The 25,553-nt window shown below is 41.4% G+C and overlaps 1 protein-coding gene across 1 annotated transcript; it reads left to right on the top strand.

Moving 5' to 3' along the window:
• The first annotated feature begins 5,457 nt into the window (after positions 1-5,457).
• LOC142378860 (procollagen galactosyltransferase 1-like) lies at positions 5,458-21,875 on the top strand. The gene is made up of 12 exons (XM_075463799.1): positions 5,458-5,764; positions 10,736-10,846; positions 10,930-11,047; positions 12,324-12,458; positions 14,528-14,732; positions 14,815-14,934; positions 16,318-16,394; positions 16,481-16,587; positions 16,982-17,114; positions 18,693-18,820; positions 19,154-19,360; positions 19,455-21,875. The coding sequence occupies exons 1-12, from the start codon at positions 5,547-5,549 to the stop codon at positions 19,723-19,725; spliced, it is 1,830 nt and encodes a 609-aa protein (XP_075319914.1). The 5' UTR covers positions 5,458-5,546; the 3' UTR covers positions 19,726-21,875.
• Positions 21,876-25,553: the final 3,678 nt, after the last annotated feature.

Here is a 25,553-nt window from a genome sequence, read left to right as displayed (position 1 = left end):
CGCAAGGTGGTCGGTGCCTGTCGTGGCGGCAATCCCCGAACCCGCTGGTGGACCCCAGTGGTGAGGGAGGCCGTCAAGCTGAAGAAGGAGTCCTATCGGGCCTTTTTGGCCAGTGGGACTCTGGAAGCAGCTGATGGGTACCGACAGGCCAAGCGGAACACAGCCTCGGCGGTTGCTGAGGCAAAAACTCGGGCTTGGGAGGAGTTCGGGGAGGCCATGGAGAACGATTTCCGGACGGCCTCGAGGAGATTCTGGTCCACCATCCGGCGGCTCAGGGGGGGGAAGCGGTGCACCGTCAACACCGTGTATGGTGAGGGCGGGGCTCTGCTGACTTCAACTAGGGACGTCGTGAGTCGGTGGGGGGAGTACTTCGAGGGCCTCCTCAATCCTACCGACACGCCTTCCGATGAGGAAGCAGAGTTGGGGAGCTCGGACGTGGGACCTCCCATTTCTGGGGCTGAGGTTGCCGAGGTGGTCAAAAAACTCCTCGGTGGCAAGGCCCCGGGGGTGGATGAGGTCCGTCCTGAGTTCCTCAAGGCTCTGGATGTTGTGGGGCTGTCTTGGTTGACACGCCTCTGCAGCATCGCGTGGACATCGGGGGCAGTGCCTCTGGACTGGCAGATCGGGGTGGTGGTCCCCCTCTTTAAAAAGGGGGACCGGAGGGTGTGTTCCAACTATAGGGGGATCACACTCCTCAGCCTCCCTGGTAAGGTCTTTTCGGGGGTACTGGAGAGGAGGATCCGCCGGATAGTCGAATCTCGGATTCAGGAGGTGCAGTGTGGTTTTCGTCCTGGCCGTGGAACAGTGGACCAGCTCTTCACCCTCCGCAGGATCCTGGAGGGAGCATGGGAGTTCGCCCAACCTGTCTACATGTGTTTTGTGGACTTGGAGAAGGCGTTCGACCGTGTCCCTCGGGGACTCTTGTGGGGGGTGCTCCGGGAGTATGGAGTGCCGGACTCCTTGATATGGGCTGTTCGGTCCCTGTATGACCGGTGTCAGAGTCTGGTCCGCATTGCCGGCAGTAAGTCGGACATGTTTCCTGTGAGGGTTGGACTCCGTCAGGGCTGCCCTTTGTCACCGATTCTGTTCATAATTTTTATGGACAGAATTTCTAGGCGCAGCCAGGGCGTCGAGGGGGTCCGGTTTGGCGACCTCAGAATCGGGTCTCTGCTTTTTGCGGACGATTTGGTTCTGTTGGCGTCGTCAGGCCGTGACCTTCAGCTCTCACTGGAGCGGTTCGCAGCCGAGTGTGAAGCAGCTGGGATGACCATCAGCACCTCCAAATCTGAGACCATGGTCTTCGGCCGGAAAAGGGTGGAATGCTCTCTTCGGGTCGGGAATGAGATCCTTCCCCAAGTGGAGGAGTTCAAGTATCTCGGGGTCTTGTTCACGAGTGAGGGACGAATGGAACAGGAGATTGACAGACGGATTGGTGCGGCGTCTGCAGTGATGCGGGCTCTGCACCGGCCCGTCGTGGTGAAGAAGGAGCTGAGCCAGAAGGCGAAGCTCTCGATTTACCGGTCAATCTATGTTCCTACCCTCACCTATGGTCACGAGCTGTGGGTAGTGACCGAAAGAACGAGATCGCGAATACAAGCGGCCGAAATGAGTTTCCTCCGCAGGGTGTCTGGGCTCTCCCTTAGAGATAGGGTGAGAAGCTCGGTCATCCGGGAGGGGCTCGGAGTAGAACCGCTGCTCCTCCGCATCGAGAGGAGTCAGATGAGGTGGCTCGGGCATCTGGTGAGAATGCCTCCTGGACGCCTCCCCGGTGAGGTGTTCCGGGCCCGTCCCACTGGGAGGAGACCCCGGGGAAGACCCAGGACACGTTGGAGAGACTATGTCTCTCGGCTGGCCTGGGAACGCCTCGGGGTCCCCCCAGAAGAGCTGGAGGAAGTGGCCGGGGACAGGGACGTCTGGGTCTCTTTGCTCAAGCTGCTGCCCCCGCGACCCGATCCCCGGACCAGCGGAAGATGATGGATGGATGGATGGATGGAGTTTTTTTTTTTTTTTTTTTTTTTTTTAATTTTAAATTTTTTTGTCTTGAGATAACGAAGCAATGTGGATGTAATGATATCGGTGCATTCTAATTCACGGCGTGCACATGTCATGCAAGATTGAAACAATAGCATTTATTGTCTTCACGGTAAAAGGGGTGGTGTATAAAGTGTAACTGTAACATATTGTGTTAAAAAAAATAGAAAGTTCTCACCACAGCATTTCAATCAAGTTGAGGTCTGCCAACAGCTTGATTATTTTCTTTTATAGATATTTTGTTGTGGATTTGCTGCTGTGTTTGAGATCATTGTCCTGTTGCGTGGCTGAAAAACAAGCCCAAATTATTCACATAGAAATTATTCATTTAGAGTTTTCGTTCATTATTTCTGCATTTTGGCTTAGTTTTTGTGAGATAAGTAATGACTTGAGTGTAATATTTAATGCGTTGTTGTTCATCTGAGGTTATATATAATTTAAAGATCTGATAAGAACTAGATGATTTTTAAGATGATGTTACAAATTAAAGAACTTACTTTTTCATATAACAGTAATACATTTCAAGAACTGTGAATCTTGCATTCAGTAAAGTGAAATGCTCCAATACTCTGGCCCCGAACATACGACTACTCATCATAGGATGTGCAACTTGCATTTGTCACACACTTTACAGATAATTGCTTATGTGACTGGGCTCCAAGTTTGTGAGATGGTGATGTTCCTGAATTTCTGTGTATCCTTGTTAACCATGCCTCCATTTCACTCACCCTGTATGGTCTATTCATGCTTCAGATGTGCAAAACATAATGGTAGCTGTAGAACCACCCTCATACCCTCATTTAGTGAGATTCTGTGAGACCTCTGAATACTGTACATTATATGTCAGTGGAGAGTTTGCATGAAGTGAGGACAGAAAGGGAAAATGACAAACTTTAAGATGAACGGAGGCTTGAAATGAACATTTTATCAATCAGAAATGAATTTTCATGGAACTTATTTCAGAAACTGAATGTAGCATATATGTATTTATTGCTAGAAAAAATAAAATAAAAGATAATCAATGTCATTGAAATATCCTTATATTTCTTTCACTTTTTAACCCATATTCTGTAACTCGTGCACCATTGCAAAGAATAATGGTATCTAAAAAAACACTGACCCCTGAGGTAACTTCTGCTTGTAGACTATTACTGAGGTAACACAGATTAAAGGAACGTTGCAACTAAAACACAGTGGACTGCAAATGTCTGGGCACTTATGATCACAGCTAACATTTCTTTAATAGTGAATGCAAGACCACTCTTTTATTTCTACATTTTCAGTTACAGTTTCAAACAATTAATAAATGAAACATTTTAGTAACATCCCCACTAACATAAGAATCATATCTTGTAAATATTGTCTGTAACAAGCAAAGAGTCTTTCATTTTTGGTTTGTGTAATTTTTGTTCTTGCTTCTTTTAAATGTTTCTAGTTCAATAGCACTATCGGGCCATCTTACATGGACTTCTCTTCTGAGACGCAATGACCCCTTTTCCCAGCAGTTTTTTTTATAGTTCAAGGTTTATATTGACCAACATAATTCCAGTTACTTATTTCTTAATCACATTATGCACTGTAATGCTTGGCCAGTCAACTGCTTACATGACTGCTGACTGTTACAAGAAGATTTGCGAGGTCAGTGTATTAATAAAGCTCTTGAATATCATCTGTCCTTTTGTAGCAAAGTTTATGAACAAGCCATATCCCACATTAGTAAAGTTGATCTGAGGGCTCAGACAGCTTGTAGGGCATATTCTTTCACTTTTTCACTCTAAAATTGTTTAAAAAAAACAACAACACAACAATCTTTATCAAAATTTTGATAAGAAGGCTTCATCTTTCATTGTGGAGATCAGATGTTCTTCATCTCAGTCGAATCTCAGACTTCCAGTCTTACATGGCCAAATACAGTAACATAAATTTTGACTACAGGCTCTTAAACATGTGCATGTCACAGCAATGCATCTTTAAATTAGAGTGCAGTGTCTAAGAACTCTTATTTATCATTTATTTATTCTAAAATGTAACAATCTGTGGCCCCACTCACTGAACAGAGCACATTGTTCTGGCATTGTTCTGGAGGGTGTATAGATGGGATCTACACACATTGCCACCTGCAGGTCATCAGCAGTTTTGCAGTAGAAAGTTGCAATGCCAGCGAGGTTAGAACAGAATTCATTTGCACTCTGACCTACATCTGGTTCTTCCACTTCAGCCTGATAAAGCTGCCATGTGTGTACCAGTGTGTATTTGAGTGTCCCAGGTGTTTGAAGGTGGTTGGGGGTGTAGGAAAAGAGTGTGTCCTCTCTGGCTGTAGAATGTGCACCTCCATACTTGAGCACAGTGAGTTAGTGGATGGCATGTGCCAACACATCACAGGTATGCTTTTACACCACAGCTGCTTCTCATTTGTCGAAATAGAGGAATTAAATGTGAACATTTGTTCTGTGCACGCGCCTCAGGTACATCAGGTGATAAATTGGCTTGTTGGGACTGTCCTACAGCGTTCCCTATTTTCTTGCAGCCCTTACAGTGCCGCTGTGTGTCTGGCCACTGCAACATATTAGGCACAGACGCAGTGGCTGAACATACTACAAGTTGCAACACAACATCAGAGCTCAGGTAGTTCTCTAATCTTTTCTTACAAATACGAGCCAGACAAATAACCCACAGGTCCTTAAGCTTTTTTTTTTTTTAATCTGTTATTCTACCTTCTACCCCCTTAATTATGGTTTGTGCTGTCCTTTCAGCGCTCTGGTGTGAAGACTCACTAGACTCCAGAGCCTTCTTGGGTACTGTGTCTTCCCTGAAAAAGCGCAAAGGGAAGATTCAAACTGCAGTACTTTCTTCCAGTAAGCATTTAGGAAAAGGTGAACTATCAATAGACAAGGTACTGTCCTATAAGCATTTCAGCCCTCAGTAAAATCCTCCTATTTTATGTCAGTTTTGCAGCAGGACGCTTTTATATTAGCCATAATGTTTAACTTTAGCTTAATTTTACCCTTTCCTTCTTGTGATTTAAAACATTAAAAAGAGTGCACCTGAGCTCAGCAGGCCACCTTCTTTATTTTTTCATTTGTACTTTTCAGAGTATAACAGGCCCGCAGTAGCCTGCTCACTGTATGGACACACTTACATGGTGTTCCAACTGTTTCCTATGAATATGTCGTCCACTCTTCTTAAAGGGAAGGACAGCTTTTCCGCGGAGGGACCACATAACATGTGTACGCTGTTATTTGTTTAAGGGAAACCTTATTCTAATCAAACATGGCAGGACATTACTTGTATGGTTAATAATCACCATATAACCGTCACACACAGGGGCTAACGTGGCAGCATTATCCGACAACAGTAGGTACCCCTTGAAGGCTGTAGACCTCCCCTTTAATCCAAACATCCACTCTTCTCCGCCATGTACCCAGTGTCGGCATAACACAACAGCGGGACCCTCGGCGTCTGCATCTTCCTTCTCCTCTAGTCTGCCGCGTCACACGAGTTTCTCTCCCCCTGCCATGCCCCGGATCACCTCGCTGCTGCCTGCCCTGCTTTTGGTTCTACTGCCGGGCCCGAACCGGGGATATTTTACAGAGGAGCGCTGGAGCCCCGAGTCTCCGCTCCTCGCTCCCCGGGTTGTCATCGCGCTGGTGTGCCGCAACTCTGCGCACTCTCTGCCGCTGTTCCTGGGAGCCATCGAGCGCCTTAACTACCCAAAGGACCGCATTGCGCTGTGGTGAGTGTCATCGTTTGATAAACAAGAAAAGGAGTAATTATCACTGAATGCCATGGAAAATTATGCCCAAACTTTGGGTGGTATTTTAGAAGAAATCGGAGAGTCTAAATGTGAGTCACTGTCAACTCCAAAAGGCTTAGTGGAAATATTTGAGAGGAAACCCTGCATGAGTTTGCACTTGTGTACATGATATTTGCACTTGATGTCTGAAATTCAAATCAGAGGAGAGAATGGAAGGTACGGCAGCATGGTTCCACACTCATGGGGGTACTGCGTGGACCTGTGCACCCCGAGAACGGTGCTCAGATGGCGGACTCCGCCCGCAGAGACGCGACCATGAAAAGTTCCATTCAGTTACAGATCTCCTCTCATCGCCCCTTCGCCCCCTCCAACCACTTCCTTCTTTTTTTCTTCCCCCTCCCTCTCCCCTTCAACATCTTCGTCCTCAAGGCTCGACTGGAAACAGAACTTGTACTGTAAAATAAGTTTTAAAATCATCACCTGAGATTCAAACTGAAGCTCAATTCAATCGTAATGAATTGATTTTAAGGCCTGAAACTGTTTTTCTCTCACCCTTCCCCCCAGACTTCCAGATTATTCTTGTCTCATTCCTGTCTCACTTCCTCTTCTCACATTGTTCTTTTGCCAGCAGATCTATTTAATGATTGGGTTAATATTTTTATTAGCACTTACACCAGTCAGGTTAGATCTTTCTTTTTTTTTATGGTGCAGAGGCAAAGGAAAATGGAGCCAGAAACCTCTTGCAGAGTTGTGTTTAATGTGACAGCGTGGGATCTCAGTCACAACTTCACTGTTTGATCAGAGAGGATGGTGAGCTTCTTTTCAATCAGCCGGAGTTTGAGTGAGGGATTCAGTTGTCCATGTGTCTCTTTAGTTTAAACAAACCAGCTGGTATATTGAGCTTTTTACTCACATCTGGTGCTCAGCTCATACTGTAGCCACGTGACCAACAGTTTTCTACTTCCTCGCTTTGATATGCAAGATGTATCACCCTTTGGTGGGGGAATTTATGGAAAAAGTTTTGGAATACATCTTAAAAGACAACCGTGCCACCTGCAGATACACTGCAGTCATTAGTGTGACAGGCTGAAGATGGAATACCTGGCAGGCAGCAGCACATGCATACCGCTTCCTAATGGTGAGTGTGTGTGCGCTCTGCAGTGACATGCAGAATGGATGTTATCAATTCATAAATCATTTTCCGCCCTCTCTCCCCTACTCTGCTCTCTCCTATGTACTCCCCGTAGCCCATTTTAATTCAGTACTTCTGTCCATTCAGAACCTCCCGGCGGGCAAATATCTCTAACAGGGTGGGAATGGGTGGACAGATGCAGAGAGAGCGTGGGAGAGGAAGATAGATTGGCAAGGTGGTCACGTGTAGGTGTTGAGGCAGCACTGCTGTGTTAAATCGCCACAGACAGTTGGGAAACTAACACCAGCAGCACGCTGACTGCCACTCACTACATGACAGGGTTGGAAGTAAATCCATTTCTGTCATATTTACACATTCTTTCGCTGGCTGGCTCTGTCTGTGTGGCTGCCCATCCTTGACACACTGGGATTTGTTATGATAACACAGACAGCAGATGAATGCTGATCCTCCCCTCCTCAGCCCCTATTGCCTGCCTGTTCTTCTTTGCCCGCACCAGATTTTTTTTTTTTGTTGGAGTGGAGCTCTTTGTTATAAGGATAAGGACCCTAAAATAAAGAAAATAACATTTATGGCATAATTCCAACATGTCTGTTTACAATAGAGCCTTCGTTCTTTTTTTGCTGTGTATTTGCGCTACCTTAAAATGCTTTCAAATGTTTTTTTTTTCCCACAGTCTTTGAAGCTGTGTTGGAGAGGGAACCACCATTAGATTGTGTTGAGATACCAAAGCTGCTTTCACTTTTTCACGATGTTCACATAGTTTTAATAAAGATTCCAATGTTAGTTACATCGTAATAGGAGACATTGCCCATTTCTTTTACAGCATGTAAATGATCAGACAAACAACCTCTCTGATAACGTGCTGGATGATCTCTGCCTGTGATACCAGCTTGCCAAGATCTTCAGCGACTGTTGCTTTCACCCAGTATGTTTACATGCTCATTTAAGTTGAGCTGAGGTTATATTCCGACTCTGTGACTAAATTGGACTGTTTCCCTTGTTCCAGTGCACAAGCATGGGCAGGAAAGCAATTCATTGAGGGAAGTGTAGGGATAGGAATTGAGAACTGGTTCCAAATTTTCCAAAGTATCGGAATCGTACGCCTCTGAGCTTACCAACTCCTCCATCGATTCTGGCTGGTGCTGATCCAAGCGCACCGATAATCAACGTCATACTCCCAGAGCTCTCAAATCTGAACTGAACGTGAGATTCACAAATCACACTTTTCCCACTCAACACATGGTGTTGCAGCATAGATAGAGAAAACTGACTTTGCCAGCTTGACTCTACACCCGCTAGAGTGAGATCTTCTGCCCTACAACAGCAACAACTCTCTCTGCCTCTGCCCTGCTGCTTTGTGAAAAGTAGCTGTGCCTATGAGCACTGTTGTGCTCGTAATGCGTTATAGGAGACTGTGAACTGTGTGAGAAAACATTGGAAACATTCCGTCACATGTGCTTTTCAGATGGCAAAGTGCTTATATTATATGGATTTTGTCAGTGCCGAAAAGCGGTCTATAATTGTTCTTGGAATCACCACGAGTTGATATTGAATCTTAATGTGCTGCTTTTCATTAACAGTTTCAGAGGAAACAGAGAAATACCTGAATGAGAGCCGCTTCATTCGAGATTTGGCTCCGATAAATCTGAGCGAAGAAGACATGTGGAGGGCTGGGCAAAGCAGAATGCGGGTGCCACGATGATGCTCTATGAAAATACAAATAGGTTTGTTTATGTTAGGAAAATGAACAAGAATACTCAGGAATACTGTCTGAAATTCAAAAGCATAGGACATTTAATCAACAGGGCACATCTACATACAGTGGCGACCTCTGAGTGCAGCTGTTTTTCTCATGCATAGTTGCAGTATTTTCAGTCTACCTTAATGCGGCACAAAGCAATTTAATAAAAACAAAACCTGCTATACTGCTCTAAGCAGACCCCAACATTATTTAGAATATTTGACATACTATTATTTAATGACCATGTAATACATTAAATACATGGATTTATTTGCAAAACCAAACACTACAGCAATGCTGTGGGGAAAACAAAGAAGGGACAGAGCTAAAATGGAGGATGCAATCAGGGCATGTATGAATGGAAGAGCAATTAGATTTAACGTGGAAGACTAATGATGTCTGATGAATATGCAGAGTCGGGGATATTGCTCAGGTGTGCTTCGAAACATAATATGCCATTAGGCATGGCGACTAGTCGCTTCATGATTTAGTCATGGAGTTGTCAGGGATTATCTTTCAAATTTAGTCAGAATAAATTTAGCTGCCTAAACTAAAGATTTCAGCTGAAAGTATTTGAACCAACTATTGTTCGTCAATTAATCTTGAGCCCGAGCAGTGAATGTTCTTTTGAGTATCTTAAAGAAAAAAACTTGTATCAATATGATATTGATTTTGTAAAAGAATCTGATTATGTGACTCCAGTTGTTTCGGCCATTGCGGGTGTTTTGAGCGATCAAGACGAGAAGTAAGAGAGGAATTGACCTATTATCTGTTGAAGACAAGGAGGGTAAACAGCATTTTACCAGATGAGCAGGAAATGGATCTAACTGTTAGGATTTAGATTTTTTTAATTAGATTATGTACAGAAGCAGGAGTTCAACCAGAGAATGATACATTGGTGGAGAGGATAAGGAGGTGGAATCCTTTTTCTTTACCTTGGAAATAAAGAATTGTAGAGTTCCCGGGACTTATAATTATATTTGCATAATATTTAACTTTGGCTGAAGAAGGAGCACATTTGAGGTCAGGTTTGTTATCATTGTGCACAGACAGCAAGACTACTTTAAGTGTTAAGATGTTCCATTGTGGCCGTACTCTTGTATAATGAAGCTTTAAACCATGGGACAGAGTGAGCAAGGGCAGTGAGCAAGGGCCATCAGCAGTTTTTAGAGGATTAAGTGGGTCTAAAAGGCCAAACTGCACATTTGTAATGGAGGACCACTTTATCTGGGATAAAGTGGTCCTCTAAATTAGTTGGGGATGCTTCTAATTTATTTGAAACACTATATGCATTGAAATTCCTAATGTTATGGAATGAGATGGGATGATGAAGGATTGTTCTGAATAATCTTGAAATTGAAAGACACGCATTTTTACGATCTTGACATTGATTGACAGTAATTTGTGATCAGATGTAAACAATTTAAAGGCAGTGCAGTTGAACGGAGTTACACCACAGCGACAGATCAGGTTAAGAACATGACCTTTTGATATGAGAAGATAAATCAATGCTGTAAACCAAAGGTGCGATTATCAGTGTCTACATCTTAACCATCCAGCAGAATTCAATTAGAGGTCATAGCACAAAAGAAGGTCAAAAATAGAGAGAGTTCATTTTGATTGTCTAAGAGGTTGTCAGATTCCAGTGTTTTACTGGCTGCACGCCAGCATTTGTGTCTGTGGTGCTGGTTGTCTGGTTGACATCTGTTGTGATATTCTATCTCAGAGGCTAAAACATTTACTTAGCATAATTTTCAGGTTTGCTAGCCTCACAGCTTGAAGTGGCCTTTGTTTCTCTTTTTTCAGAATATGTCAGAAGATTGGTTACTATTTGTTGTTATTTAAGAAAGAGCATTATATCAGGACACATTCTATGAGTGTTCAACTCGTCTTGAAACTGGCAGCATCGAGACCAACACTGCTCCTGCATCCCTGATATACTTGCTGTTTGAATATCAAGCCAAAGTAGACACTAATCGCTAAGATGAATCTCCTTCGGTACTGCAGGATGCACTCTTTAATCATGCCTCCTCTTTTGTTTTTCTTCCTCCCACAGGGTGGCGACAGATCACAACATAGATAACACCACAGCCATTCTACGAGACTGGCTCATCAAGGTGCAGAATTACTATCACTATGTGGAGTGGAGACCTGAAGATGAATCCAGGTACTGAGTTTGAATGTACAAATGTGGGCTTTTATATCTGTGATGAGCACATCACTTAATGAGTCCGTCTTTGCGTGTCTCAGTGCCTTTGAGGACGAGGTGGGTCCAAAACACTGGAACAGTCTCCGTTATGAACATGTAATGAAGCTCCGTCAGGCAGCACTGGACACTGCCCGGGAGATCTGGGCCGACTACCTCCTGGTATGTTGTCATGTATTCAGATGTTTCATACGCCCCTTTTAATGATCTAATCTCAGATCTGTGAGTTAGGACATATCTTTATGTATGTGATCTGAATTTATAGTATGATATACAACATGCTCTCATTTAAGTTTAAGTTTCCTCAAACGGATCTCCGGAGAAAGCCGGGGAGCTGGGAATTGAGACGCATTTCATACCAATCCAAAGATATGAAAAATATTAAACAAACGTGTAAGATATATTCTTTTTAAAGCTTTTGGGTTTTTTATTGATATTTAAGAGTTATGAATTATAATAAGTTAGTCATAATGATATAAAACATAATTGTATCCTATTCAAACTTTTTGGGAAATTTTACTACGTTTAGTGTATGAACTCTTGACTTTTGTGAAGTCAGAGACTTTGGCCTTTGATCACCAAATTCTAATTGTTGTTATTAAATTTTTTATTTCTATGGGAGAAATTTCCTTTAGGGGTTCCCTTGATGTTGCATTCATGAGAGCGGCTTGGATAGGCATCCCATATATGAGACGCCACTATACTGTTCAACCCACCTGGTAGATAGATGGTAGATCGCAAAATAATTTCCTTTTAAAGGAAGGATTAAAATCTCTAGTTCAAGTATATTAATTATTATTAAGTATTAGTATAAATATACATGGCTCTGTTTTTACATTGCTTCAGGTGTGCTTCTGACATATCAGTGCAAATTCTGACTTATTGGTAAACATATCGTTTAGACTTATTAAAAACAATACAAAATTTACAGCTGAAAGAAATGGAGGAGTACAGCTGTTGCTCTTAGTTGAAGACATAACGGCAAAATAACAGTTTTGGCATTCAGTTTTCTTCACCAGAGAGTCTCTCAACATGGAAAAGCACTTACTGAAAACATAGACATGGGGATGACCTGATGGCCAAATGGTTGGGCTGCATTTTATTGCATGGGCTAAAATGTCCTTAGCAGCTGGCTGCACCTTTACTGCTTGTCATTCCTTCGGTCTCCATCTGCCTACAATTCCTGATTCCACTGTGCACTATAAAGTGTAGGAAAAAAAATAGTGACTGACAGTGTAGAGTAGAAAAAAATAAAAATAAACAAACAAATCACACACTGCGAGATGAGGTCTTTGGAGCATCTTTTTCCACTTATAGTGATATATATAGTTATATCTCTGATCTGTCATTTAGTGACAGTGAAGGACATTTTCTGTGTGCTTGCATGTGTATGTTTCTGAGTAATTGTCAGTATGTAACCCTTCTCTTGCATCTCCAGGTGGCTGACTGCGACAACCTACTCACCAGTCAGGATGTGTTGTGGAAGCTGATCAAGGAGAACAAGACCATTGTAGCTCCCATGCTGGAGTCCAGAGCTGCTTATTCCAACTTCTGGTGCGGCATGACTTCACAGGTACTAGAGAGGGATTTTGAGCTGTTCGCCCCTGCATATCTGGCACAGATCATTCACAGCTTTTTCACTACATGTACAGTTTGGATATAGTGTAGCTCATATGGTATGGTTGTTGTATAAATGCTCTGCTGGCAGTTTAGATGTTTGACTGCCAGCTGGCAAGCAAAGGTAAGAATGAATTACTACGATAATGTTTGAAGTGTCATTCTTAGCTAAATTATTACTTATAACAAAAATCCAACCAAGATTTAAGACTACCATTAAAAAATGATGTATCGACTTAAAATGATGCGAAAGAAAATCCATCTCTTGGATATTTGTATTTATAAAAAGTAGAGAAAGAGGTCTTTATCAGCATCCTGATTTTCTTCCAACAGCACACAAAGAGTGTGTCTGCCGACAGATTGGAAAGATTATGTATCTCAGTGTGTCGTAAAGTTACTCCAGAAGACAGAGTTATGTCTGATTTTCTTGAACTTTAAAATCTTTAAAGGAGTAGGAGGAGAACATGTCGGCAGATGAGATGGTGGAGTGTAACCGCCACTCCAGATGTTTTCATTTTGTGGTTTTTCTAAGCTATCGCGCCTTGTTCAGACTGCCTGCCCAGGTTTGTTTTTTTGGGCATTTTCCAGATTGCATCCAGATTAATTTTAGGATATATAGTTTAAAAAACTACAGAAGTGGCAAAAGTCGAAGTCATTACAGTTTTTGAAAAATCAGATCCCAACCGCATTCCGAGTGAGTTTTGAATGCTAATCTGATCATTTCTGTAGAGCCAAAGCTCTGAAGTGTGAATCTGAATCGGATATTTACTTATTCAATGTAAATACCTTCAAATTCAAGATGAATCTGATCTGAACCTTTGACTCTACAGCTGTGGATGTTTTTAGAGAATTTAGTCAGATATCTGTGATTAATGTATTCAGAATAGTGAAACATGGAAGATAACACATGTTCAAAGATTGAATACTGGATAAACATGAGGAACAAAACTGTAATTTCTCATTGCTATGCATTTTTAGTTTTTATATTGTAATATTTCACATTTAGTTTAGTTTTAAATGTTATTTATGTGATCAATGTTTTATCAATTAGTTGTCAGTTTCTTTCATATTGTTGTCTTTCTTTGTCGATCAGCCATTTTATAAATGAAAGGTTTTAAAGTTAATCAAAGTGCTTGATAGATATTAGATCCGTAAACCTTCTGATATGCAGTTAATTAAAAAACTCCCTCTTTTTTATGCCTCTATAAAAAGCTATTTTTACTGTCTGGATGAATAATGGATGAACCATCATTAGGTTAGAGTAAAATATCAATTTACATGCGTTTCTGCTGAATGAATTTCCTGTCATTTTCATAACACAGATAAATATCCAGGAAGCACATTTATTTTGATTATATTTTTCATTTGCGAGGAAATGACATTTGTGTAATTGGTCACTCGCAACAGCAAATGAATCAATTTGAAATGGAGGGAGAGAAGGTTTGTTATTTCTGTCGGTGTACATTTTGATTACTCTGTAGTCGCTCCATGCGCTGGTAAATTAACTTGTAATTAAAGTAAGTGGTTTGTTTTGTCTCACAGATGAACTAAAACATTGTTGATCTAATAAAAACTTCAGCTCTGAAAAAGCTTCATCAATGTACCTGTAGATTATATGGCGGCTTTACAGAAAGACCACATGGTCATTATGTTTAGCTTAGTCTGCTTTCTCTGCTTGTTTACGCTGGTTTCATCGAATACTGGTGCCGTTTGTCCTCATTAAAATGCATTATTTCAGAAATACCTCTCCACTGTCATTTGGCTGTGTGCATGTAAGATACATTTTATTGTATATACTTCATCTTGGCTCCTTAAACCTGCTACCCTAATGAGTTACCAAAGCTGTGTTTGATCACTTTCTAACCTTTTAAGTTCTTGTGTTTGCTTCTTAGCAGACATACGGAAAGTCACATATTAGCTGAAGCAGTCAGAGTCCTCAGCTACTTTGGATTTTTATTTCCGAGCAAACCGAAAACTTCAGAAAAATGCATTTTACCAAACAATGTTTGTGTGCTTCACGTTCAGGGTTACTACAAACGAACGGCTGCCTACATGCCCATCCGCCGCCGGGAGCGTCTTGGTTGTTTCGCTGTGCCGATGGTCCACTCTACCTTCCTGGTGGATCTAAGGAAAGAGGCCTCCCAAGAGCTGGCCTTTTACCCGCCACACCCAGAATACAACTGGGCCCTGGATGATGTCATTGTCTTTGCCTACGCAGCCCGCATGGCAGGTGAGCAGAATGCAAGAAACTCGTCATTTTTCTGGCTCATTAAGCTGGTTAAGTGTGTAAGACGCTCCTCTCCTCTCCTCAGATGTGCAGATGTATGTATGCAACAAGGAAATCTACGGGTACTTCCCAGTTCCAATGCGATCCCATGCCACCTTGCAGGATGAGGCCGAGAGCTTTTTGCACACTCACCTTGAGATCATGGGTGAGTGAAATGCATAGAGACGCTGAAGTGATATCTGTGTGTTTAAAAGTTTTAGGAAACGGAGTTGCCTATATTTACTCATTTTCATTAAAGTTGATATGGTAGTTTAAAATTAATTGATCCAGAGTTTCCCTGGTAGATCGCTGGCCAGAGTGTACCAGCTTTCAGATTGACAGTTATGAGCAATAATCACCGTAATGCTCTCAGATATATGAGCTGGTCAAATTTACATTTTGAAGCCACAGGATTTTTCTCGTTATGTCAGTCTCACAGTTTTTGCTGGCATTTAAGTGAATTAAGCATTACATAGGTGTACTTAGAGGGAGCTTGCACAACATACCAGCCTTTGTCTCCATGTACCCTACATCTGCCTCCAGATATTTAGATTCTAGCCTCTCCTTGATTGATAAGTTATGATCAATGTTTTTTTAAACATAAATTTTGCCTCTTTTTAATAGCAGTAAGGCAGACAATGAGCTACAGCTCAATCAGAATTAGTCACCCTATAAGCTAAACAAGTAACTCTTTTCCCTTCTGTACTGTCCTTTTAATGTTGGGATATAGTGCAGGAGCTTTCCATATTGAGCCACGTTTGACTGGGATTGCGGGAAGTTTATTGTGTTTTATCACAAACATACAAATAGATTTTTACAAAAAGATTGATGTGCCGCAACGATCGCTTCTCTAAGAACATTACTGATTTCTTTCCTGTGTGGCGTTGTATTAACACACACCTGGATGCTCCAGACCAGCAAACTGACAAAAAATGCTCACATTTGTTGATGATCAGCTCATCAAATGCATTTGATTTGCATCACCTGGCTGCTACTTATGTTCTTAATTCCTATAGAAGGAGAAAGAAAACACACTTCTTCTGCCATTTGATTTAGCTTTTGTTTGATAAATAATAATGATCTCACATGTTCGTCTCAGGTCATATTTACAGGGTAATTTTTCCTTTATTATGTCCTGATTACAGTTGAAAGAGGGTGTACTTTCTTTTTCACATGATTATATGCCTACTGTATTCCTACAATGACAGATAAGGAGTGACTGCAGTCGTATATTCAGGGACTAAAAAATATTCAGATATTCCCCGAATACAAGCAATGTTATCAGAATTTAGGTGCAGTCCTCTTAAATTTCCCTGTTAAACGATCAATATTTACTTATCTTGCTAAATTTTAGCTCATAAAAGAAAAAAAGTTAAACGATGGTACATTTCACGAGCTCCCAGTGGACCCACCAGGGGACCTACAATTCAGGGAACTGCAGGGGTTCTCTCCTGCAGAACCCCTGCAGTTCCCTGGACCACATTTTAGGAACCCCCTTCAGACACATTAGTCAGTCTCTTTGTAACATTCCCTCCGTTTGCTTCAACAGTGAAAAGTCCTCCGCTGGAGCCCTCCAGCCTCCTGTCTCTTCCTGCCAAGCAGCCCAACAAGATGGGCTTTGATGAGGTACACGCACGCACTCACTCACATACGCACGAGCACAAACCAAAACCTGGGCGTGTGTGTGAGGTTTTGCATTTGTGTGCACTTAGGTTTTTATGATAAATCTGGTGCGGAGAACTGACCGTCGTGAGCGAATGCTAAGAACTCTCTTTGAGCAGGAGCTCAGCTGTAAGGTTGTTGCTGCTGTGGATGGCAAGTACGTCTCCCATCTTCTTCCTCCCCCACTGCCTGTGTTTTCCAAATGTGCGACTCTGCAACATGTGCAGATTAATGTAGGAAAGCCGGCCTGAGACAAACAACTTGGTGAAAAGTGCTAGTTGCATGTTATTTTTTAAAAAGAAGTTCCCGAAAACACTTACTTTTAGCTAATTTGATGTCCGGATAGGTACCATTTCCCCAGGAATTATGATGTCATGTTCTGGGTATTTTGGTTTCTTCCTCCTGCTACCTGAATTTAAAATTGCCTTAATACCTGCACGGTTTACGTTTTATTTATTTGCAGCCCTTCCGATTTGCACAGACGTATCACAGCCATGAAACTTATCGATTCCCTTTCTAATCTCTTTGTTTATTCCATCTCTTTCTCCCAGAGCTCTGAATAAGTCTGACTTAGAGTCTATGGGGATTAAGATGCTTCCAGGATACAAAGACCCTTATCATGGTCGACCTCTCACCAAGGGTGAACTTGGTTGTTTCCTCTCTCATTATAACATCTGGAAGGAGGTGAGTCACTTGAACAGGCCTCAGGCCTCTACAACCACCTGCACATGTAAGATAACATTAATTCTTAAACTATAAATCGGTTTCTATTCGTAAAGGTAGCCTCGTAAGACAAATTAACTTGTCTTATACTGTATCTTTAAGGTACATGCACCTCTTAATGTGAGTTATGTTTTTCTGTAGCCTGCTGTTTATATGTTTCTTGTTCACAATTTCCATCAATATCCTCTCAGAAATAAAATATTTTCACAGGGAAGGCTTTTCTTTTACATTTATTCTAAAATGTTTAAAATGTTTTATTTGGACAGAACAGTAGATACATGTGGTATACTCCCTAACTACGCAGTAATCAGGTCATCACATAAGAACCTGGATCTGATTTGAATTATTTTACTAATTATTATTTGCTGATACCTTTCTTAGAAATAGTCTGTGCAGCTATAAATGCTCCTTGAAAGTCTGGTCCTGACCTCTTGCAGGTCTGCTTTTCTTCTTGACCTTGGACAGTAAGCAAACTGATTCTACACACATGTTGACTTGGGTCAGTTGCTTTGAACCAGAGTCCAAACAGCATTCTCAAAATGGAAGAAACATTGTTAATGTAACTGTGTAACAAATACTCATACAAGGTTAGAGATAGTAACAATTTTATGTGCCATCCAGACAGTATCTTGCCACAGATTGCATCTGTATTTGTAGGCTGAATTATCTGGCGGGGAAAAATCAAGCATTTTTAGCATCACTCCGAAATGCTTCATCTGAGATTTTGGTCTAAGAGAAGCCACGGCAATGTTTTTTCTCGCTTTCTCCCTGGCCTATCCCAAATTTGCTTCACCTTTTCATGTTTTTGCTTCTTTGATGAGGTTGAGTCATGCACTGTTGCCTTGTTTTGCGTTACGTAACAAGTATAATCCTCTGCTTCTCAAATGTGAGCCCTGAGTCATCTCACAAAACAGCATCCCCAAACAACCCCTGATTCCTCCACTGGTCCTCTCAACGGTATTCCTCCTCGATGTGCCTTTTATGGCAGTAATAAGCCATTCTCCAATGTTAAATGGATAAAAATAGTTCATTCTAAGAAAATAAGTAAAATACTAATTTGATAATATAATATATCTATTTCTCATAGATTTTTGTTCTTGTTACATGTTCTAACTTTATGTGAAGAACACAGTTTCTTTGATAATAATGGGAATGTGCACCGTGTCGGGCTGCTAAGCCCAGCTTCCACTACAACGTCCTGAAACATCTGTGGGAGAGCAGTCGCTGCAATCGATCTGAAATGTGTCACATCCCATTATGCAAATGCGAGTCAACAAACACTTGAACACAATCAATCACCAACACAACTGTCACTTACCGCCTGCCCTGTTTTCCACATTTGGCTCTTTTACTTAATGATTGTCAAGATGCCATTTTTGTAAACAGTTGGCAAAATAGATGCATTTAAATAGTCACTGACACCAGTAAAGAATTTATTAAACTAATTGCAACACTTGAGCACACTTTAGATTGTGAGGTGGCTCACCAGTGTCTCAGCGCCACTGTGATGCTGCTATAAATGTGTGTGTGTGTGTTTAGATAGTAGAGCGTGGTCTGCAAACTTCCCTGGTCCTCGAGGACGACCTCCGTTTTGAGGTGTTCTTCAAACGCCGTCTCCAGGCTCTCCTGCAGGAGGTGACGACACACAAGCTGGACTGGGATCTCATGTGAGTGAAGCATCAATGAACAGAGGAAAAAAACAGTTTAGTAAACAAAGAGGATTATCATCATCCCCTACAGTGGCATCCATCCATCCATCACATGTGATGGTTCAACTACCACCGATCAGATGCTGAAAATACTTGACTGTGAGGAAAAATGCATTTTATTGTCCTGGGGCTTCTTTTTGTTTTAGAAAATGTTTTATATGTATATATATATATATATGTACACTTCTTGATATTTCGTGTGAAATTAAGCTATTTTTACCTGCTGAAATTGTTTCTTGTTTTCTTTTTTCATAAATCAGAGTCTGATGTGTAAATATATATCTTGTTCAGTTATATCGGACGGAAGCGGATGCAGGTGGACCACCAAGAAAAGTCTGTACCAAATGTCCACAATCTTGTTGAGGCAGACTACTCCTACTGGACACTTGGCTACATGCTGTCACTGAAAGGAGCCCGAAAGCTCCTCCGGGCCGAGCCTCTGACGAAGATGCTTCCAGTGGATGAGTTCCTTCCTGTGATGTACAACAAACATCCACTGTGAGTATAACCTATCATCTCTCTGGTCCTCTTGACTTCTTTCCTGTGGCGCTCTCCTTGATCTGATTACATCCCTGTTTCTGTCGCTCATCAGTTCAGAGTACATGGACCACTTTGAGCGTCGGGACCTGCATACATTTTCTGCTGAGCCGCTGCTGGTGTATCCAACCCATTACACAGGAGACTCTGGCTACATAAGTGACACAGAAACCTCAGTGGTCTGGGACAACGAGACAGTCAAAACTGACTGGGACCGAGCCAAGTCCAGGAAAACTCAAGAGCAAGGGGAGCTGAGCTTCAAGGCCCAGAACTCTGACGTCCTGCAGTCTGAACTGGAGAACTGGAGTGCACGGGACGAGCTGTGATGAAGAAGCAAAGACATGAAGAGAATTTAGAGATCAAGAATTCTGGCAGAAAGAAAAGGGAGATAGAACTAAGCTGGGATAGAGGGCAAAATGGGAAAACATGGTGGGAACATGCCAGAAAGTGGGGGGATAAAAAAAGAAAGGGACTGCTTATGGACACTGAGTAGACGAGGAAAAAATGCTTTTCCTTATACGTTTCTCACTCCACTATTTGATCTTTCCCTGGAGAGATTACATGTGGGGTTAACTCTTGAAGAGTCAGCTAACAGCTTTAGTTTTATTTATTGCATCCAACACACATGTTTTGTCCATGTTCTGATGCCTTTATCTTTTTAAAACTCAACGCTTGTGTGTGTCTTTAAAGAATTGGAAGACTGGTTAATAGCTGCACATATGAAATGTTTTTTTTTTTTAGACAATCAGCATTTTAACTGTCCAGTTTCACATCATCAACACTTTCCATTATTATATATTAAAGTTGCTGTATGTTTTGTATTAAAATTGTAGCATTTATGATATAATGATGTTGTATTGTACATTTCTTTTTGTACTGACTGGATTCCTCTCTTGGAAGAAACTATACTCCCCGAAACACTTCCTTTGATTTTGTTTTTCCACAGCCCTCTGCGGCTCCTCTGCTGTTTGGCTTCTGACGTGTGGTTAGTTCTACCAAAGAGAGTTTACTTTTTTAGAGAAAATCCAAAATTTGAAAGCAAAGAAAAAGGATGAAATTTTCACAGGAAGAAATATGTCAATATGTTCCTGCATGCTTGTCAAATCATCTTCTAACACTCGTATTTTTCTTGTCATCCCTTGTGGAGGGTCCTGAAACCCTGGTGTTTTTTTAGTGTCTCTTATCTCCTCTAGTGTTGCTCCATTTAGCCGTTGAGTTTTTAAAATACATTTTATTTTTTATTCATTCTTGTTTGAACGTGTCCGTCTTTTCTTTCTGTTGTTACCAGAACTCTCAACACTACAGTTGGACAGCAGAAGAACAGATTTAGAGTCGTGTGTTGCCGCTTTTGTTGCATGTTTGTTAGAACAAATGAATATATATTTTTAGAAACCTTCACTGTTTTGTTTCTCCCGTGTCTTTTCGAGTCTTTTCATGTTTTATTTTTACCAAAGGACCATAAAAGCCTTTTTTTTTTTTTAAATAAAAGCCTTTTTTTAGCTGACCTTGTTCTCCACTGAACCTAGCTGAGGCTAAAAAGGGTGAACTCCTCAGCTAAAAGTATAAGGTTGCACTCACTAATTGGCGGTTCATTCCTGGCCATAGCAGCTATGTTGACAAATTAAATTGTCTGTACTGACTCCTTTTTTTTTTCTGGCACACAACTGTTTTATTTCAGCTCAAATCTGACCATCCCACAATGCAGCTGAGACTTCTTTTAATTTTTGCCGGCTGGTGTTTTCCTGCTCTGTAATAACACAATGGTCAGTTTGGACTTTGGCAGGCCACCATTACTCCTCCTCACTCACTGTTTTCATAATCATCCTTTAATCATTGTGGAGCAGTAAAGCATGCCCCTACCAGAATGACTGCTTCACAGTTCCATAATGTTTGAATATGAGTTTTTTATTGAATTATAGAGAAAAAAAATAGAACAACAAAATAAAGTCTTTGTGCATTTAAAAGAAATGTGTACACCACGGTGCATGGTCACATTATTGACTCAAAACTGCTTCATCTTATAGTGATTGCTTTACTTCTCAGCTGAACAGAAGACTATTTTCTTCTTACACAGGCTCCCAGAGTCGTACAGCAGTGTTACACAAACACTATTCTTTGCTGGAGGGTTGTGTTGCTCCACCTTTTTTCTTTAAAACAAACCAAAGGCATTCTGTTGAATTGAAGTCAAGTGACATACTTGGTCAGGTCATAGTTTTCACTTTTTTAGCAGCTCTTTTGGGATTTTTGACAGTGTTCTTCGAATCAAATATTCCTGTTCTGTCAAGAGTCATCCTGTCAACAACTACTTTGTATGTCCTCCAGCATTCATGGTGATGATTTATAAATGTCATCTCCACAACACCTTTTGCTCTCTTTCAGCCTCATTCTGTATCAGCACGCATCAGTCCCTGTTCTGCTCCTTGTCGGGTTCAAGGCAAACAAGTTTAATAATAAAGTTTGCTTCTTGAGGGTAAAAGCAACGTTTTCTTTTTTTTCTCGTTTATACGTGTATAAAGGTTGACTTTATACACCATTTTCACATTGTGTGAGCTGACACTGCCAGAGCTGCTGGTATTGGATCCAAATACAAACAGAGAAGCCAAGGAGAAGATTCAATGATTTTTTAAAAAACGCTCATAAATTGTGTATGAGGTGAACAGAAGAGCGGCTGGCAGTCAGTTAAGTGAGCTGCAGAAGACTGGCGTGAGTGGAACGGAATAAGTAAACACGAGTGCAAAAATAAATAGATACTAGAAAGCAATGAGAAGTCTAGTGACAATGATCTAGTGATGAGTGATGACCAGGGAAGTTACACTGCAGCTGGGGAGGAGACGGACCGCAGGCGTGGAGGATAACCACGGAAGGAACACCCATTGCACACTCTCAGACAAGAAAACCACAGGCCACAACAGTCCCAGTAAGTCATATTTCTCATGATGGTATTAGTGCCAAGTTTGAAGCACTTCCCTGTTTGTTTCTGAGAACCAGTTGTGCAAACAGGGTGTCATCCATTGTGGTTTTTTTTTTTAGGTAAACGGCCAGTACTGCGCTGATCAGCCATAGCATTACGACCTCCTGATTAGTATTGCATAGGCCTTCCTCGTGATGCCGAAAGAAGTGGACAATTTAGAGGGAGAGCCAGCATCAAGAACAGATTGTTGTGTTCCTCAAACTATTTTTGAACACTTCTTGAAGAGAGGCAGGATGCATTATGCTACTGAAAGAAGCCACTGTCATTTCGGAATATGTTTCTATGCAGGGTTGTACTTAGTCGGCAGCAATGTTTAGATGTGATGTACGCCTCAAAGTAACAGACATAAATTTCAGGACCCAAGGCATCACACCGCCGCCATCAGCTTAGCAGAATACATGCTAGTCCCTTTGCTGCATGTCTCCCCTCTCTCTCTGCCCCTTGCATTCCTGTCTCTCTCCAACTGTCCTATCATTAAAGGCATAAAAAGTCCCCAAAAAAAAAAAAAAAAAAAAAAAAAAATTGATGCCAAAGTTGCTCAAATCCTTACACTTGCCCATTTCCAGAACATCAACTTCAAGAACAGAATGTTCCCCTGCTGCCTAATAGGTGTATCTCACCCACTGCCCGGTGTTATAGTAATGTAAAAATCTTTTTTCCTTATTTGTTTCACCTCTTAGTGATCTCCCATGTTATAGCTGGAACGGTGTATTTACAGTGATAAAAAAAAAATACCAGAGGTTTCCAAACTTTCCCATTTGGCATGCTAATCAAACAAAGCAGTATAGTAAAAAGTTAACAGTTCTCCCGATAAGATTTATTATGAAAGTTAATTAAATGCCATATGTTGACGTGGTAACAGATGGACTTACATTGGCACCCGCACAGTAAAGTTTTGCCTCAAAGGTGGCTAAAAAGCTTTGGCAAGTGTTGTGTGTGCTCATATGTCAGTGTTCAAAGTGTGTTTGTGTGTATCATACTGTGGGGGTGTAAGTACAGTTTGAACATTCATGTGCAGTGACGTTTGTCTAAGTGACTCAGACTAATCCTATTAGATCTCTCGCCTTCCCTCCTCTATATTTACCTCACTGCTCTCTGTGAGATTAGCCTGGGTATTTTCTACATTTGCCTTTGCAGATCAGTAAGCACTTTTCCAGTGAACGACCCAAGATTCACCAAAAAAAGGCCCAAACTGTAGACTTTCTTAGGCAATTTCCTTGACATGCTCTCATATCCCTGCTGTCAAATCACATTAACAGATGCAAGATTCAGTATTATGGTTTGGAGGGTAAATGAGTGATATCAAACTTCAACTACTACCCTTGGGCGTGATGGGAAGGTTGAAACAGACCACTGGCTTCACTTGACGCTTGATCCATCTTCTCTTTGCATTTTCTGTCAGTCCTTCTTTCCACCATTCACCTACAGTGTAAGTTTGTCCTCTCTTTTCAATCCAATTTGTCCACTTTCTTCATCCTTCCTTTCCTCCCTCCCTTCTGCTCTTCAAGTAATAAGATTTCTTCTGCTGAGCCGGAGTTTTAGTGGCTACAGTGCATACACACAGATGCCAGTATGCACACATACACACACACACACACACACACACACACACACACATGCACAAGTAACCTCTACCCCTCAATTACAGCACTGCCACACCTCCAGCTATCTGTAATCTTCCTCAGTAGACCACAGAGTGCAAGGTGAACAAATTACAGAGAGGAGTGAAGAGGCAGTGAAAGGTGTCACTAGAATAACACATTTCAGAGGATTTAAAAGGAAGAAAGAAAATAAATCAAACAAAAGCACAATGGCTTGAAAAAGGACAAACACTGTGGATATTCGTCCTGTGGGAGTCGAGGAGTTTGAAGGTGAGCTAAATTACTTGTGTAAATTCAGTTGCCAGAGCATGTACAAAGATTGATGGGCTATTTAATTAGCAACTAACAAAGCATGGCAGCATTTCTGATGTAGATCAGGCGTCATCGATCGGCTTCAAAAAGTTAACCAGATTATTGTGAAATAACTTCTTTAAATGAAGTATTTAAGCTCTGACCTTATAATAAATCCTGATTCCCCAGGTACGGTCTGATGCTGCTCAATTTCAAACATAATTCTCCCACGTCGATCTTGAAGGTTTCATTCCAGAATTGTAGTCTCAGGTGGATCTGGCAGAGCTCAGTGCCAGAGAGCCAAATCTAATTTGTTAGGTTATCGCCGCCAATTCACAGCATGCTGCGGCTGCTGGGACAAAAATACAGGCTGGCTGAGACAGATAAAGCCCATTTCTCGGCTCTTAGGCCTGAACTTTATTTCTATCTATGATTTATTTCTCATGCGATTTTTTTTGAGTGTGTGTAAGCGTATTTTTTTCTGTTCGGTTTTTTCTGTTCCTTGCAACAGCAGCCCATGAAGGCCTAATTCATCCAGGCTAACTGATTCAAGCTGGGCTGTTGTGATGTTTTTGAATTATTAATACTTTTGTGTTCAGAAACAGTTGTAGCCTGCAGACTGGGAGTCCTTTTTGTACAGGCTTGAATTAGCCTGTCTGAGCAGCATTCCTTTAGAAGGAGGAATTATATATTCACGTTTTTTTTTTGCTAAAGATTCAGTAACTTAAACAGAAGGATAAAATGAGGATTTAAATACAAATATTATAAACAGTAAATTAAAGTGTGTTCATTAAACTAAATGAAGACAGTCAAGTTTTTGGTTTAGTTTTTAAGGCTGTTTATCAGTTTGTTCCTTAATTAGCCTGTGATGCTGCTTTCAGATATTGGCCTCATATTAACCATCTCAGTCTATGTGTACATCTGCACGGGCTGTGAAACTGCTGCTTTAACTCCTTTTATCAGGCAAAATATCAGGCAACCATGACTCAGTAATTTCAATGTTATAATACATGTTTTGTTGTCAGAGAATATTAGGCCTGAGTGGGGACCTTGCATGATCAGCACAAAACACTGTGAAGTTTGAGCTGCTGTTTTCTTGCAACCTTGAAACTCTATGACCACAATGTGATGTAGGGAGTCCTTTTGGATTTTATTGGTCAAAAGGAAAAAGAACACAATTCTATGGCTGTTTTTGTTCTTCTTATACAAGCTACTGTGGCTTAATCCAAACATTTGATACCAATTTGCTCTGCGTTGTTTACATTTTTTACTCTGAGTTCAGGAATGCGGC

Source organism: Odontesthes bonariensis, chromosome 4 (assembly GCF_027942865.1).
Source record: "Odontesthes bonariensis isolate fOdoBon6 chromosome 4, fOdoBon6.hap1, whole genome shotgun sequence".
Classification (NCBI taxonomy): domain Eukaryota; kingdom Metazoa; phylum Chordata; class Actinopteri; order Atheriniformes; family Atherinopsidae; genus Odontesthes; species Odontesthes bonariensis.
This window is presented reverse-complemented; position numbering and strand designations above follow the sequence as displayed.

Excerpts from the sequence above, each read along its gene's own strand:
- LOC142378860 (XM_075463799.1), top strand. The coding sequence starts at position 5,547 with ATGCCCCGGATCACCTCGCTGCTGCCTGCCCTGCTTTTGGTTCTACTG. Across the intron at positions 11,048-12,323 it reads TCTGGGCCGACTACCTCCTG|GTGGCTGACTGCGACAACCT; the intron begins GTATGTTGTCAT and ends TTGCATCTCCAG. Across the intron at positions 19,361-19,454 it reads ATGTACAACAAACATCCACT|TTCAGAGTACATGGACCACT; the intron begins GTGAGTATAACC and ends GTCGCTCATCAG.